The 16,443-nt window shown below is 38.1% G+C and overlaps 1 protein-coding gene across 1 annotated transcript in view; it reads left to right on the top strand.

Annotated features, from left to right (window-relative positions):
* Positions 1–16,443, top strand: part of CASK (calcium/calmodulin dependent serine protein kinase) — a 368,265-nt gene that overhangs the window by 59,072 nt on the left and 292,750 nt on the right. The window contains 1 exon segment of the mRNA XM_070067495.1: positions 13,982–14,112. Within this exon segment, the coding sequence (XP_069923596.1) occupies positions 13,982–14,112 (131 nt within the window).

The following is a 16,443-nucleotide window of genomic DNA, read 5'->3' as shown; positions in this document are numbered from 1 at the left end:
TCATGTTAAAGATCTGCCTCCTGGCTTCAGCCCCAGCCCAGATACTCTTTCTCTTTTATCTTTTCTCTCTTCTCTCTTTTCTCTTCCCTCTTCTCTGTCTCCCTCCCTTCCCTCTCCCTCTCTACTCTTTTGTCTCTCAAATAAATATGTAAAAATTGTGAAAAGTAAAATCTAAGATGCTATGATCAAGAGTCTCCTGACAAGAGCCAAAATACTGAGGACACAATTGAAAACCGCAATTTGAATGAGAAAAGACTTTCAACTGATGCCAAAATTGAGTTGAATTAGATACTGGAATTATCCGATGAGGATTTTAATTTAGCTGTCATAAAATTGTTCCAACAATCAGTTGCAAATTTTCTTGAAACAAATGAAAAGATGGACAATCTCGACATTTCCTAATCATTTAAAATTGGAATGTGAGAGAAAGAAAGGGGTCAGGAATGGCGCTGAAATTTTTGGTTAATGTATTGGAAGGAATACGGAGTTCCTTCAACTGTGGCATGCAAAGAGGAGCTGAGCAAGCTCAGGATTTCACTTAGATGTTTTCACACCTGTGGAGGCCCTCTCTTCTTGTCCTTGCTTTATTGTGCACCTCATTGATGAAAAGGAATTCATCATATGAGGGTTGAAAGACTAGTCCACTTTTGGTAAACTGGTTACAAGTGAGCATTACTAACTTGCATAATCTTTGTAACATGTAGGAGCTTTTATGTCTTACCTAACTCTAAAAATTCCCAAAGTGTTTCAATATTTGATTAATAATATATTGCCTAAACAGTTACGCCTACTATCTACTCTTACTTTCAGATTCTTTTCCAAGAGCAATTATTTTTAGTCCTAGAAACTGATTACTACAGTTATGATTCGAAATGTATTTCGTGCTGCCCTGCCCTGAGTTGGATAATTGGGTGTAAATAGTTATTTCCTTTTCATGCTGTGCCTTTGTATTATTCTTTCTTTTTCTTATTCTTTTTATACTTATTTTTTTGTTTGGTTAAAAGACCAGAGGTTACATTATTGCCTGCTGAATATGCTTGTATTAACAATTGTAAAAAAGTAAATTACTTTTGGGAGAATTAATAAATAGATGTTTAAATTGCATAGTTAAATCTTTTCCATTCTTCACTAAGCAAACAATTAGATTACCCCCTTATAAGAGTTTAATTAACAATTTATATCCCATGTTTGGATCAGAAAATATTTGTTACAGAAAAAAGTCATTTAAGATCTGAATCTTAAGCCATTACAATTTCATAATTTGTATTTGTATTGTTTGTTATTATTATAAATATTAGAATTTAGACCATTGTGTCCAAAGTGCTTGTCAAGGAACACTACTGAATAATAGGTGCTCTGGGTGATAAGCAAGATGGTTGTTTCTTAACCACAAGACTACACTGCTAATATGTAATATTAGCAAGTGGGATATGCAGAGGGTAAGTATTTTATAGGGTGTTTCCAAGACATACTTCACAAAAGCTTTCACTTTTTAAGAACTCCACAAGAAGCCATTTTGGGAAAGCTGGTTTTGGAGTGTTAGCTAATCACATTTTTGTTTCTTATAGTTTAATTTTTGCATAACCCTGATGCAACTAAAATGAATATTAGAGAATGGAGTGTTGGCTGGCTTTGAGATTCTGTTCATCAACGTCTTGAATTTAACTTCCATAACTTAATTTTATTTGATTTAAAAAAGTTATTTCTATAGTAAATATTTTTGGTTCCAGTTTTTGATATATAGGCCCACATTTAGAAAATTATAAATAGGAAAATGTGAATGTGTAGCTCTTAATTTAGAAATGAAAAGTATGCTTTTCTTGGGACAGTCTTGAGAGGAGTGAGGGAACCCCTGTGTGTGTGTGTGTGTGTGTGTGTGTGTGTGTTGTGTACAGCAGACCTGGCTAGGCATCTGGTCTTTGTGTTTATAATTCTGCAAGATTTGGTGCATCAAGAACTTCCTTTTACCATTTGTTCTTTTTTTCTCTCTGAGCTTCTTGGAGTTTTTCTGTGGGGATATTCCCAGCAATCCGTTGGAGAAGGATTGGAGATTATGCTGATGTTTCCTGGGGCTCCGTCCTCTGTACTCTTTAAGTGCTTTCATTTACAGTGATGGATCTGGTACCTCCTGTTCACCTGTACTTCCTAGAAGTGTAGATTAAGAATTTAGATTTTAGAGTTTCCGTGTCTCACTCCAGTCCGCAACCTATTTTAGCTTCAGTTTCCTAATCTATAAAATAGGGGCTAATATTACATTAGCTATAAGGATAAATATCGATAAATGATTATAAATAATGGATCTATGTAAGGTTCTTAGCAGCTTGTTTGACACATGGTATGTCATAAATGGTAGTTGTTAGTATGTTCATCAACATATATATGTTGGCCCCATTCCTTGAACTTTATATTCTTAACTGCCTATTCCTGAATGTTCCATGGAAATCCATATTTTCCAAATGCAACCATGTGTTTCCTTTCTTAGCCTTCTACCAGATTTTTTTTCTATAGTCACTCTTTCAGTTGGTAGTATCATTATTTACCCAGTAAGTTGCCAAAAATCAAGCATTCTTTCAACATACACCCAACCACGCCATAGCTAATGACTTACTCATTGTCAGTTTATTTTCTTAAATATCTCTCAGTTACCTATACTATATTGCTTTAGCTGTTTATCAACTCTTGCTTGGGCTAATGTAATAACTTATTGACTAGTCCCCCACCCACTCCTCAATCCAACCTATATTCTTTTCCCACTGTGATATTTGTTCCTCTTTTTTTTTTTTACTGTTTATTTATTTTTATTTATTTGAAAGGTAGAGCTAGAGTGAGAGCGAGTGAGAAAGAATGCTTCCATCCTCTGGTTCACTCCCCAAATGCCTGTAGCAGTCATGCCTGGGCCATGCCAAAACCAGGAGCCAAGAACTCCATCTGGGTCTCCCGTGTGGGTGGCAGGGATTCAAGAACTGGAGTCATCATCTTCTTCCTCCTAAAATTCACATTAGCAGAAAACTGGGTCAGAAGCAAAGGCAGGACTTGAGCCCAAGCACTCGAATGTGGGGTGTGACCACCAGAAATGGTTTCACCTGCCATGCCACAACACACTCCCTGGCTCTCTATTCTAATCACTTATCACCCTCTAGTTTTTCTTTTTTAAAAAAAGATTCATTTATTTATTTGAAAGGTAGAGTAACAGAGAGAGAGAGAGAGAGAGAGAGAGAGAATCTTCCATCTGCTGGTTTACTGCCCAAATGGCCACAACGGCCGGGGTCAGGTTTGAAGCCAGGAGCCAGGAGCTTCATCCGGGTCTCCTATGTTGGTGCAGGAGCACACTTCCATGGGGCATCTTCCACTGCTTTCCCAGGCTCATTAGCAGGGAGCTGAATCTGGAATGGAGAGAGAGCAGCCAGGACACGAACTGGTACCCATATTGGACGCCAGCATCACAGGCAGTGGCTTAACCCATCACGCTGCCATGCTGACCCCTTGTTTTTCATGTCAGCCATACCAAATTGCTTGGAATACCCTGCACACACCACATTTTGAGTTGACTCTGGGGTAGGCCATCAAACATGTTATTGCCTACTTCTAAAGTCTTCCCCTTTCTCTTGTTGGTGTGAAATACTCCTGTTCATCATTCCAAGCCCTGCTATATACCCTTGTCCCAAATGGAGGCCTTCTCTGACCACCTTCCTATCCACCAGTAAGAAACTTTAGTATTACCTTTTTCAGTACTTTGTCCTATACCATTATACTAAAGATATGTATATATACCAACAGCAGTCTACTAGATTAGGAGTTCCCTGAGGGCAAAGATTGCTTTATTAGTGTTTTTTGTTCCCTTATATTTTCTGAATTTTGTCTTATTTCCATTGGGGAAAATTAGATAAGTAAGATCCAATATACAAATGTCAGTAGAATTATTTGGTATCAGTTTTTCAATACCTACTTGTGAAAGTTCTTTATATGTTTAGCTAAGAAGGCCTCAACATGTGCAACCAAGTCAGAGTTCTTTGCAATGTTTTTACCTTGTAGTTCTTCATGTTATTTTGCTCATATCTTATGCTTTATCTGTTCTTCCTCTTCCCATTTCTGATGTAACAACAATCTTTTTTTTTTTCCTTCTCTTAGCAATTCTCCTTAACCTTTGCTCCGTTGTATACGTGCTAACAAAGACCTGGGGTCGTAACTAATCCCAGCTCCCTCTCCCCCCACACCCTATACAATACACACACACACACACACACACACATTTTCCAGAGTCTTTGCTCTGAGAAATATTGCTGGAGATGATATCCAGTCTTCTCATAAAAGTAGTGAATCACAACTGAATCATATGTAGACTCAAACCAGAGGATGCTATGATATGTGAAATCTAAAGCAAGGTCTACCAAACCTTGATAGTTCACTGAACTATCAGGGTTTGACAGAGGTACTAATTATTCCAGGATAGGTACTGAGTTAGTAAATGCTAGTCTTAACTCTGAATTACTCAGCTTTGACAGGTGAACCAGATTTGTTCTGTTAGCTTATTGGAGATCCATTGCTATCTTTTCCAAATAAGCCTCCCTCTTTTGTTTTAAAGAAATGATCTGAATTGTATACTGAGCTTAATTTTTTTGTCAGGTCTTCAGTTGTTACATTTAGGCAACAGTTCCTGAAACTTCGATTTTAATAATTTTCGACTTCATGTGTGTTTCTTTAGCACACATTCTTTTGTTTCTTTACCTAAGAGTAGGCAAATCCCTTAGGTTTAATCCCTCTACCTAAAGCAATTCAGCATGGTGTGTGTATGTGAATATGTGTATTAGATGAGGGGGTTGGTACTAGAAGTATTAAAGAGGGAAAAAAAAAAGTCAGAACAGCATCTATCACCACAAAGTAATGGAGACAAGGAAAAGACTTATTGATGAAATGCTACACATAAGTTCTTTAGTAGCATTGACTAAATTAAATATTAACGTCCTCAAAAAAGTTCATGAAAAAAAAAGAAGTGGATTAACACATAAGTTTATTTGCTGCAAAAAATTTGAATTTCATGCATAGGTTTTTTTGATAATATGCATTTTCTGTGAACTTTTTGAAGACACCATGTAGTATTGAAATAAGAGGAAAAAGATCATTAGGCATCATTTTTATATAAATTTCAACATAGCTGTACTATATATATATATTTAAAGATTTATTTATTTGAAAGGCAGAGTTACAGAGAGGCAGAGGCAGAGAGAGAGGTTTTCTGTCTGCTGATTCACTCCCCCCAAGTGGCCACAACGGCCAGAGCTGAGCCGATCCGAAACCAGAACCCAGGAGCTTCTTCCCAGTCTCCCACGTGGGTGTGTGGGTGCAGGGGCCCAAGGACCTGGGCCATCCACTGTTACTTTCCCAGGCCACAGCAGAGATCTGGATCAGAAGTGGAGCAGCCGGGGCTCGAACTGGTGCCCACATGGGATTCCGGCACCGCAGGCGGCGGCTTCACCTTCAACACCACAGCGCGGCCCCTGTAGAATTTATTTTTCAAGATTTTATTCTTATTGCTAATATTGTCATTTATTGCTATTTTAGCTTTATTTCCTTTTTACCCACCTATCATCCGTATGCCTAAAAACTGTATAGAAAATAGTACAATTTAGTAAATGAGTAGAAAAATATTCAGAAGCATCATGATTTCTCAAAATTTTATATAACTATAAAATTAGGTGATATGATAAATATATCAAGGGCTTGCTCATTTCTACCTTCTCATTTTTCTTAAGTCATTCATCAATTATTTTTGACCATTTAATATGTATCATGCACTCATTGAGTTTATACTTTAAATATACATGTAGAAATATAACAGTATCACATATTGTATAGTTGGCTCTCCATATCTGTGGGTTCTGCATCTGTAGATTCAAACACTTGTGGCTTGAGAATATTGAATACTTGAGAAATAGTGTATCTACTATTTTTTTTCATTGCTGTTCTCCAATGAAGTATAACAGTATTAGGTATTATATTTACATAACATTAGTATTAGGTATTATAAGTAGTCTAAAGATGATTTAAAGTATTAGGGAAGATTACATAGGTGTACACAAATACTATACCATTTTATACAGTGAGCTTGAGCATAGATAGATTTTGGTATCCAGGGATCCTGGAACCTATCCCCTGCAGATTCCAGGGGACAGCTGTATATTACAAATATATGTACAAAGAGGTATGTGTGTTTATATGTGTGTGTACATATTTTTGCAATTGATCATCATTATTTATTCTATGAAGTTGCCACAAATACTGAATGAGTAAATACTGAACCAGTGCTCCTGGATGAAATCCAAGATTAGGTTCCTTAAGCATCTGATCACAACATTTTCATCAGTCCATCAATTTATAACTTTGTTTTATATGTCTTTCTGTTTTTTGAGATACTATATTTAATATACATGATTGATTGATTAACAGTGAACTCATGGCCAAGAGCCAGGAGCTTCCTCCAGGTCTCCCAGGTGGGTGCAGGTGCCCAAGGACATCTTCCACTGCCTTCCCAGGCCATAAGGGAGAGCTGGATCGGAAATGGAGCAGCCGGGACTTGAACCGGCACCCATATGGGACGCCGGCACCGCCAAGTGGTGGCTTCACCCACTATACCACAGTACTGGCCCCCAAGAGATGCAAACTTTTTAAAAGTCATTTAAAATAATATATATTGTACAGAAATATAAACGTTTAAGTCTCCTTTTGACACTTTGATTAGCAAAATCTTAGCAATTTCTTTAAGCTACTACAAACATTTTTAAAAACCTAGGAAATTTATATGTAGAGGAGTGTGTAAAACATGTGTATCTTTTTAAATAATAGTAATAGTCATAACACATGAATCCATCCTGAAGGAAGAAATACAAATAGAATATGAAGGGCTTTGATGAAAAGTTTGTAGAAAGCTGGAATTAAAATATAAAGTGGAGGCAGGCGTCTGGTGCCTGCATCCCATACCAGAGTGCCTGGTTTGAGTCCTGCTACCCTGCTTCCGATCCAGCTTCCTGCTAATGTGCACTCTGGGAGGCAACAGGTGATGGCTAAAGTACATGGCTCCTTGCAACCTCTGTGGGAGATCCAGATCATTCCCAAAGCTTGGCTTCAGCCTGGCCCAGCCCTAGCTGTTGCAGGCATTTGGAGGAATGAACCAGAAGATAGAAGATCTCTCTCACATATAAAATAAAAAATAGATAATGCAAATTGCCCATGAACTTTTTGAATCCCCCATAGGTTTTTTTTTTTTTTACTTTTTTTTTTGACAGGCAGAGTGGACAGTGAGAGAGAGAGACAGAGAGAAAGGTCTTCCTTTGCCGTTGGTTCACCCTCCAATGGCCGCCATGGCTGGCGTGCTGCGGCCGGCGCACCGCACTGATCCGATGGCAGGAGCCAGGTGCTTCTCCTGGTCTCCCATGGGGTGCAGGGTCCAAGGACTTGGGCCATCCTCCACTGCACTCCCTGGCCACAGCAGAGAGCTGGCCTGGAAGAGGGGCAACCGGGACAGAATCTGGCGCCCCGTCCGGGACTAGAACCCGGTGTGCCGGCGCCGCAAGGCGGAGGATTAGCCTAGTGAGCCACGGCGCCGGCCCCCATAGGTATTTCTAGTGCCTTCAAGAGCCCCTTCCAAATCACAGCCTTCCTGCTCAAACCATTATCCTGGCTTTCGCATTCATCGTTCATTTGGGTTTTCTTTATAACTTTACCCCTTGTGTATGTATCCCTAAACAGTGCCTTATTTAATCTTTAAAAACTGAGTAGCAAGCTCAAACTTAGCTGTTTAAGGAAAGGGCAGCGTTGCTGCTATTGTATGAAGCTTTCAGGAGAGCAGAAACAGAGCAGGATCTCTTGTTCACAGTCTGACATCCGATGCTGACAGTGTTTAGGTGCCCATTCTGGGAAGTCTGCTAGCAAGGTCATGGTAAAGCCCAGGATGTGCGGCTCTTTGCAGGCAGAACATCAGAACCACAGCGCAGAGTGGGGCCGAGTACTGAGCATCTGTCAGGAATGTGTTTGGGGACATGGGCTTACATTTCCTGCTCCTCAGCCCTCAGGAACTCTTCAAAGCAGAAGCTGCTATGAGTGAACCAAGAGTCCTCTGCAGTCCCAAGCAGCACAGAAGAGTAGGACACTCAACAGTTCATGGCCAGGAAAGCAAGCCAAAAGAATCTGGATCCAGCTTACCTAGCCATTTTTTTTTTCCAAGTTATAAATGTGATCAGTGGTTTTGGGAATCTTTACAGATCTGGGTCTGGATTGGTTGCTTTCTGTGCTTAACAAACAGTTATTGGCCTATGATCTCTCTTCCTTCCACTTCTGTTGATTCTTCTCACCTGTCTTTGCACTGGATGTCCTAATTGCTGTTTCTTGGCATCCTTTATATTGGTCTACTCTTTTGTTTTGGCAACACATCTTGTAGTAATTCTCTTGGAAATTATACCTGGCAAATGATTGGGTTTTTCATGTCTGTTGTCCTTATGATTATTGATGGTCTGGGTGATTGTAGAATTCGAGGTTAGAAATCATTGTCCTTCATGATTATGATTGTCTTCTCGCTTCTAGTGTTGCTATCAAGAGATCCGGATCTATCTGATCCCTGATCCGTTGTATACACACTGCATCATCCTTCCCTTCTGCTCACCTTTGCCCGCAATGCTGGAAAACTAGAAATCTCCTTATCCAGTGATTTTAAATGTCAGTGGACTGTGTATGGACATGAGTTAATCACTTTGCTGAATATTTGGCAAGTCATATTAATTTTGGCTATTCATGATTTAAATTCTGTGAAACTTTTTTGGATTATTTCTTTTAAGTTTCTCTCTATTGCTGTGATAATTTTGCTCTACGTTCTGGGGAATTTCCTCAACTTTATCTACCACCCCTTTTGAGTTTTATATTTCTTTGTTTATTTTTCAAGATCTTTTAAAAATTACTTTTGAAGGTTTATTTATTTACTTGAGTGGCAGAGGCGGAGAGAGAGGTCTGCTGGTTCACTCCCCAAATGGCCTGAACGGCCAGAGCTGAGCCAATCTGAAGCCAGGAGCCAGGAGTATCTTCCACGTCTCCCACATGGGTGCAGGGGCCCACGGACTTGGGCCATCTTCTACTGCTTTCCCAGGCCATAGCAGAGAGCTAGATCAGAAGTGGAGCAGCCTGGACTAGAACCGGCTTCTATATGATTTGCCAGCACTGCAGGTGGCAGCTTTACCCGTTATGCCACAGCACCAGTTCCAAGGACTTTTTGTTTTCTGAAATTTCTGTTTTTTTTTTTCACAGTTGTAATGTCTTTCTAAGTATATTAATGTAATTTGAAGTGTTCTTATGTATTCTGTAAGTTGCTCTGTTTGTTTTGGGCTCTGTCTTCCAAATCAGAGGTTCTTCTCCAAATGTCTTAGGAGCCTTGTTTGTCTGGAATAGAGCAGTAGTTCTCAATTGGGGGCAGTTATGCTCCATAGGGGACATTAGACAAAGTCTGGTGTCAAAGCTGGGGTTGGGGGTCCTACTGGTGTCTTAGTGGGGAGAGGCTAGGGATGCTGCCAAGCATCCTACAGTACACAGGACAGTCCTGAACAACCAATTATCTCACTTAAAATGTTAGTGTTGAAGTTGGAAACCGTTTAGTGGAAGGACTGAAAGCTGATTGAGAGAGCCCTAAAAGTGCAGGTGGAACTTGTTGACTTGGGGTTTTGCTGGAGAATGATCTAGCTGAGCAATTTGGAGAACCTCATGTCATTATCTTTAAGTCTTCTGACCTAGTCAAATACTCAATAGAAACAAACAAATCTTTCATCCGCTGCTATAAGGGTAAAGACCTGGCTACCAACTTTCCTCAGGTTAGGAGAAAAGGAACTGGAGCTGTCTGTGGTATGTAACCACATAATCCTGTTGTTTTCTGTATAGTACCTACTTCCTCAGTGGCCTTGTCTCTGTAGTGCCGAGACCCTATGTTTCACCCTCTCCAGAGAATGAATGTGTTAGGATAAGAGAGGTTGGGGGCTTACCCATGCTGTGGAGTAGAAGTCTCTAACAGTTTCTCTAACTGATTGCATTCAAACCTTGTTATTTTAATCCTACCCCTTTACTTCTAGTTCCAGAGGTATCTGGTGCTACCAGTAGAAGAGCTTTTGAGGATTCTGGAGTGTAAATGGGTCCAATTTTGAACATTCCTAGTTTGCTCTTTGTATTTCAGCTTTCCCAAATCTGCTAAATCAATCAGCTTTACTCCCTCTGCTTTCTTGCCACCCAGTTATGACTATGGCCACCTCCTTTGTTCTCTCTGTGTTTACTTTTTTAAATTTTTGTATCATTTTAGTGAGGTTCAGGGTGGGAAATAAGTTAGAGGCATTGTGATCAGTCTATCCTATTTATCCTGGAAACCAATGTACTATATTATAATTTTATTTAATTCTAGTCTCCTTTTTTGGTGTGTCTACATTTGGAATCTGAATTGTTTATTTCCAAAACTTAACTTTTCTTCACACAAATGAGAGCTAGCGATTATTCTTTGTCTGCATAGGGACACAGTTGTATTCTATTCAGAATCTTCAGGGATGTTATGACATTTTTCACTTGCAACATATTCTGGCTTAATTGACCTTTTACTTAAAAACATGGACTTCTGTAAGCAGCCATCTGCCTCAAGTAGAACCTTGTGTTACATTCCCAATCAATATTTAGTGTTTGTAAAAAGTTGAGTAAAGAACATACATTCAACCAAATCTGAAATCTCATCAATTAACATTCCATTTTGATTAGTGTTCCAGCCGTAGGTGGCAGAAATATGAGAGAGTAGTTTATGATGATGGTTTACAAGTATATCAGTATTTCCTCCACATAAATACTCACTGTAGAGTGAAAGATTTATTTTTTAATTTTTATTTATTTTTAATTTTATTTGAAAGGCAAAGAGCCAAGAGATATTCCATCTGCTGGTTAATTCTCCAAATGCTTACAACAGCCAGAGTTGGGCCAAGCTGAAGCCAGGAACTGGGAACTCATTCTGGGTCTCCCACGTGAGTGGCAGGGACCCAAGGACTGAGCTTTCACCTGCTGTGCCCAGGGTGTGCATTAGCAGAGAGCTGGAAGGGACCTAGTGGGTGGGACTCAAACCAGGCATTCTGATATGGGTTGTGGGTGTTCCAAACAGCAGTTCTTCTACTGTGCCTAACACCCACCCTGGAGATTAAACAATTTAAGGATGAAAATTCAAGCAGCTCCAAAGTGTACAGGCCAGAGTGAAACCTAGGCCTCCTGAAATTTTGCTCTATCCTAAACTGTCAACCAAGTATAATTAATGAGTGTGATATGGTAGATGTGTTACACATACTTTCTCCCTTCCATCTTCTTATCAAATGGGAAACCAAGCAAAATTTTAAATTTTTATCAGTTTCCACTGAATTCCTAGTCGATGAATTAAATCACAAAGGAAACCTTCATGATATAGTTTGACGTCTTTTTAAGCTAGTGAATTTGGTTCATCTCTATTAACTGCCTGGATGTCATTGGGGGCACACCCTGAAAATGTTTGCTATGTGACCTGTCTTCAGACCTCAAAAGTTCATAGATATACTCGTTTTCTTTGCCACATATTATAAAATTTGCTTAAGGCATTGGGAATTTGGTTTTAGTTTTACTCACAGGTTTTAAAAAGTTTCTGTGTTTTGTTGCCTCAGTGTTCCCTTTTCCCTCTTTTCTCCTAGCTCACTTCATTTTACTGTTACTAAAAGGGTGGGAGAGAGAAAGCTTCTCCCTCACCTCTGTGCAAGCAGGAAAAAACAAAGAATTGACTCAGTTGACCCAGAACAGTTCTACATACAGATCTCAGAAAGTTCTCAAAAAAGATACAGTAAATTGAAGCACACTATACAAAATATATACATAAATAGAGTCCCAAGGGTTTATGTGTGGTCAAAAACCAGTAACCTTAAGCATTTCCTGAAATTGCTCACTATTGTCAGCATAAATAATCACAGATTGAGAAAGAAAACGTTTGTAGGAGTCTTGCTTCACTTTGTTATATTGTCTTCTCACAGAGGAAAAGATTTGAACAGTTTCTAGTGATTATTGAAAGGTCTTCTTTCTCTAGAGTTCTGAAAGGTACATTATTATGCTTTCTTTTCCTTCCAGGTTAGCTTTGTTAGGTTGCTTGAAGAGAGATTTGAGGCTGCAGTATAATTGATATCTTCATGGAGGCATTCATGTGGTCTTGGAGAAATGTTTAAGTCTGAATTACAGTAAATTCATTTGTACTGTACATGCATACATGTGTATATTTTTCCCCTCCTTGAGGGAACAAACAAAAAGCCACTCACATTGGGTGGTTGAATATATCTGGATATATGTGCCCAATCAGCGCATAGAGAAAAGTTCTTCACTTACACTAGAATGATTGGGATACTGCTTGCCTTAAAGCAAAGCTTGTCCTTCTTTCAATTACAGTACAGCTCTTCCCAGCTAGGATGGCTTAAGTCATTGAGTTGGGAGGGTAGGAGAGGTAAAGGGTGGTTGGATAATGGATTCCAAAACATAGATGGTAGGAACATGTTCTAGTTTTCCACAATAAAGAAGGATGACTATAGTTCACAGTGATCTGTCTTAAATTTTATGAAGAATTAGAAGAGAGGAGCTCAAAGGCTCCAAGCATAGATCATAAGGACATAGACTAATTATGATTTGATCAGCATGTGCTATATAAGTTATTTGAAATACCACACTGTACCCCATAAATATGTACAACTATTACATATTAATCTAAAAATGTGAAACCAACCCTTGTGGAAGACAAAAAAGGATTATTTTTAAAACCATAGTAGCCTTCAGATAAACTACAATAATATACTGCTATTGCATTTTATATTAGTACAAAGTGCATAGATCTATCTTTGGGTTATCTTAATTAAGATCAGATACTTATTTGATAGCTATTAATCATAAGGACTGTGTATGTATATATGTGTGTTGCCTGGGCCCATGCATTCCCATTTTTTAGTCATCTCAGCTTATTCAGCTGTGTGGCTAGTATTGATAGCCACCAATATAGATTGACGGGATTACTAGGTAAGTGAATAGCTGGACCAAGTGACTGCTGGCAGAAATTATTTGCTTTCCTGTAGCAATTTAGAACAATTCTAATTTGAAGTTTGAGAGGATCAAGGATCTCTCTGATTTTATGTGAGACTGGAGACATTTCTGGAGATCAGGTTATAAAGAATTTTCTCTGTGAAGTTCCCATTCAAGTCTTTTGCCCATATTTTATTGCCATGTGACTTTTTTTGCTAATTTTATTTAGAAATTATTTCTGTAGTTGGGTTCTTAACTAGATATGCATTTTTGCAAACTCTCTCTCTGGTATTTTAAGCAGGGCATAGTATGACACTTTAATTTTCAAAACATTACTGTGAGAATGAATGCAATAGTCCTGGTAAAAATAAGGGGTATGGGACCTGGAGAAAAGTAGGCAATTTCAAGAGATATTTGAGATAAACTCCTCAGGACTTGTTATTGAAGATTAGCTAAGTGGTTGGTAAGATGAGAGGGAGATGTCCAGAATGATTTCAGTCTCTAGTTCAAAAGAATAAAGTTCTATACACTGCTACTTTATAGACTTTATTTATTTTGTTTAAGATGTTCATAATCTGTATAGAGTTTTACAATGATTATTTGCTTTGAATATAAAAATACCAATCAGTTTTTCAAGATGATTTTGAATTGCAAATTTAATTATTTAGCTTCTGTGTTTCTGGTTTAATAATATTTTAAAATATGAATCACCTCATGAATTGTAGAAAAGTAAGTTCAAAAGTACATTATTTAAATTTTATTTTGAAAACTGTATTCCATCAGGAGTTCACAATAGAATGGCTTGGTTATGTAGTGTAGCTATAGTAGATAATTAAGCACAGTAAGATGTTGATGGGAAGTAGGAATGTAAGAAAAATCAATGAATTAAAATTGACTTTTTGTTTTTTAGGGGTCCCTTCAGTGTCGTACGACGATGTATCAACAGAGAAACTGGGCAACAATTTGCTGTAAAAATTGTTGACGTAGCTAAGTTCACATCAAGTCCAGGGTTAAGTACAGAAGGTAAGAGATGGATTTCAAGTAAGTTATTTGATGTCTGGCTTTATTCCACCTCCCAAATCCATTTATCAACCTAACCTTCATCTGGGGGTGGGGATGCAGAGGGTGTGATATAGAGGGAAGTGGGTGGAGACAGTTTAAATTGTTTCTAGTTAGTCAGAATTCTAGAACCTAGTATTTGAAAGAGTAATTTACAGAGTTATAATGTCAAGTAGGATTTGTGGGTTTTTTTGACTATGAAGAAATTGAAATATAGACGTAACAGTGTTTAGGGTCTAATTTTGAGTTCTGTGGTGTGTGGGACATGGGATGGGAAGGGAAGGAGAGGAAATAATGGAAGTGTGGTAATTGCAGATTCAGCAGGATTTAAGACCCCTCCAAGTGCATATCTTACTATGTCTAGAATTATAATCTAGTAGAACTAAATCATATATGATATATGTGTGAAAATTTGAAAGATTAGTACTACTGGGACTTAAAGATTTTTGTTTCAATATAGTTTTAATGATTTTTGTGACTTTTAAAATTTACTTTATGTGAGTGAAGTTGAACATCTTTTCATTTGACTATTGCTTATTAGCCCTTGCCTGTTTTCCTGCTGGTTGATGGTCTTTTTACTTTTTTTCGAACTCTTTATTTTAGTAGAGCCATTAAATCCTTAACTATAAATTAAACATATTATCTCAAAAATAGAATATTAAGTTACAAATGATTGTTTCAAGATAATATTTATATGTATGTATAAAAGGGATGTAAGCATTTTAAATTGTTTAGTTTTTTAAGGTATAATTTCATACAACACAGTTCATATACTTCAAATGGTGGAACTGATTTTTAACTGTTTCATCTAGAATATCTTTTAGACTTTTCCACAGTCCTTTCCTTTTTAATCCCAAGAGCAATACAGTTAATGGTTTAGACTGGGGAATGTAAGGCCTGTTTATATTTATATTCTCTCTGGTTATCTTATTTTGGGAAGTAGAAACTCTTATAATTTGAGCTCCAGGTTAATCTGCTCCTGTAGATCTTTTTTCATGATCATTATTTTTAAATACTTTTGTAACCCTTTGAAGTATTATTATCCATATAATGATTGTAGAAGATTCTTAGAAGTTGCTATTCACAAAGAATCACTAACTAATTTGTTTCTAGTTCTTTAATCTTTAAATCTTATGGTAAAATTAGAGACTTTGTATTTTATGGTTTCATATTCTGGAACTAGCTATTACTGCTTTGGAATATAAATTGCTTTTTAAAATTAACAAAATATAAAATTTACTTTTTTTAAAGACTTTATTTGTTTACTTGAAAGTCAGAGTTACAGGGAGGCAGAGGCAGAGAGAGAGAGAGAGAGAGGTCTTCCACCTGCTGATTCACTCCCCAGATGGCCGCAACGGCCGGAACTGTGCCGATCCAAAGCCAGGAGCCAGGAGCTTCTTCCAGGTCTCCTACACGGGTGTAGGGGCCCAAGAACTTGGGCCATCTTCTACTGCTCTTCCAGGCCATAGCAGAGAGCTGGGCCAGAAGAGGAGCAGCTGTGACTTGAACCCATGCCCGTACTGGATGCTGGCACTTCAGGCAGTGGCTTCACCTGCTACACCACAGCACCCGCCCATAAAATTTACTTTTAAGCATATTTTATGACTATATGATGATGTTTATTTAAACTTTTAACTGCTTTTAAGTTTTTTTCTAAGTTCTTTTATTATTAATTTGAGAGGTAGAGTTACAGACAGAGGGAGAGACAGAGAAAGGTCTTCCATCTGCTGGTTCACTCCTCAAATGGCCACAATGGCTGGAGCTGTGCTGATGCAAAGCCAGGAGCCAGGAGCTTCTTCTGGGTCTCCCACATGTGTTCAGGAGCCCAAGGACTTAGGCCATCTTCCACTGCTTTCCCACGAGCATTAGCAGGGAGCTGGACAGGGAGAGGAGCAGCTGGGATACGAACCAGTGCCCATATGGGATGCTGTCGCTGCAGGCGAAAGCTTAGCCTACTATGCCACAGCACCAGCCCCAACTGCCTTTAAGTTTAAAATACTGTATTTGAATTTTATACCTATATTTTCTAATAAACAAGAAGCTTCATGAATGTGGAGATAATTTCACATAAACCAAATTCATTGAACGTACGGATGTGTTGAGCCTTTATTTCCCCCGGAATGTTCTAATACTGCTTATAAACTTAGTAAGATTCCAATTTATAATTAAGTCTAAATTAGTTACTCAATTACCTATATTAAATTGGAGTAATATAGGCCAGATTCTCTTGGGCATTGTTACAAATAATAAAATAAATACTCATATCTTATTCCTTAACCCAAAATTATTAGTACCAGAGATTTGATTTAGCTC

Source organism: Oryctolagus cuniculus, chromosome X, assembly GCF_964237555.1.
Source record: "Oryctolagus cuniculus chromosome X, mOryCun1.1, whole genome shotgun sequence".
Taxonomy (NCBI): Eukaryota; Metazoa; Chordata; class Mammalia; order Lagomorpha; family Leporidae; genus Oryctolagus; species Oryctolagus cuniculus.
Note: the sequence above shows the minus strand (reverse complement) of the source record. Positions and strands in the feature narration are given on the sequence as shown.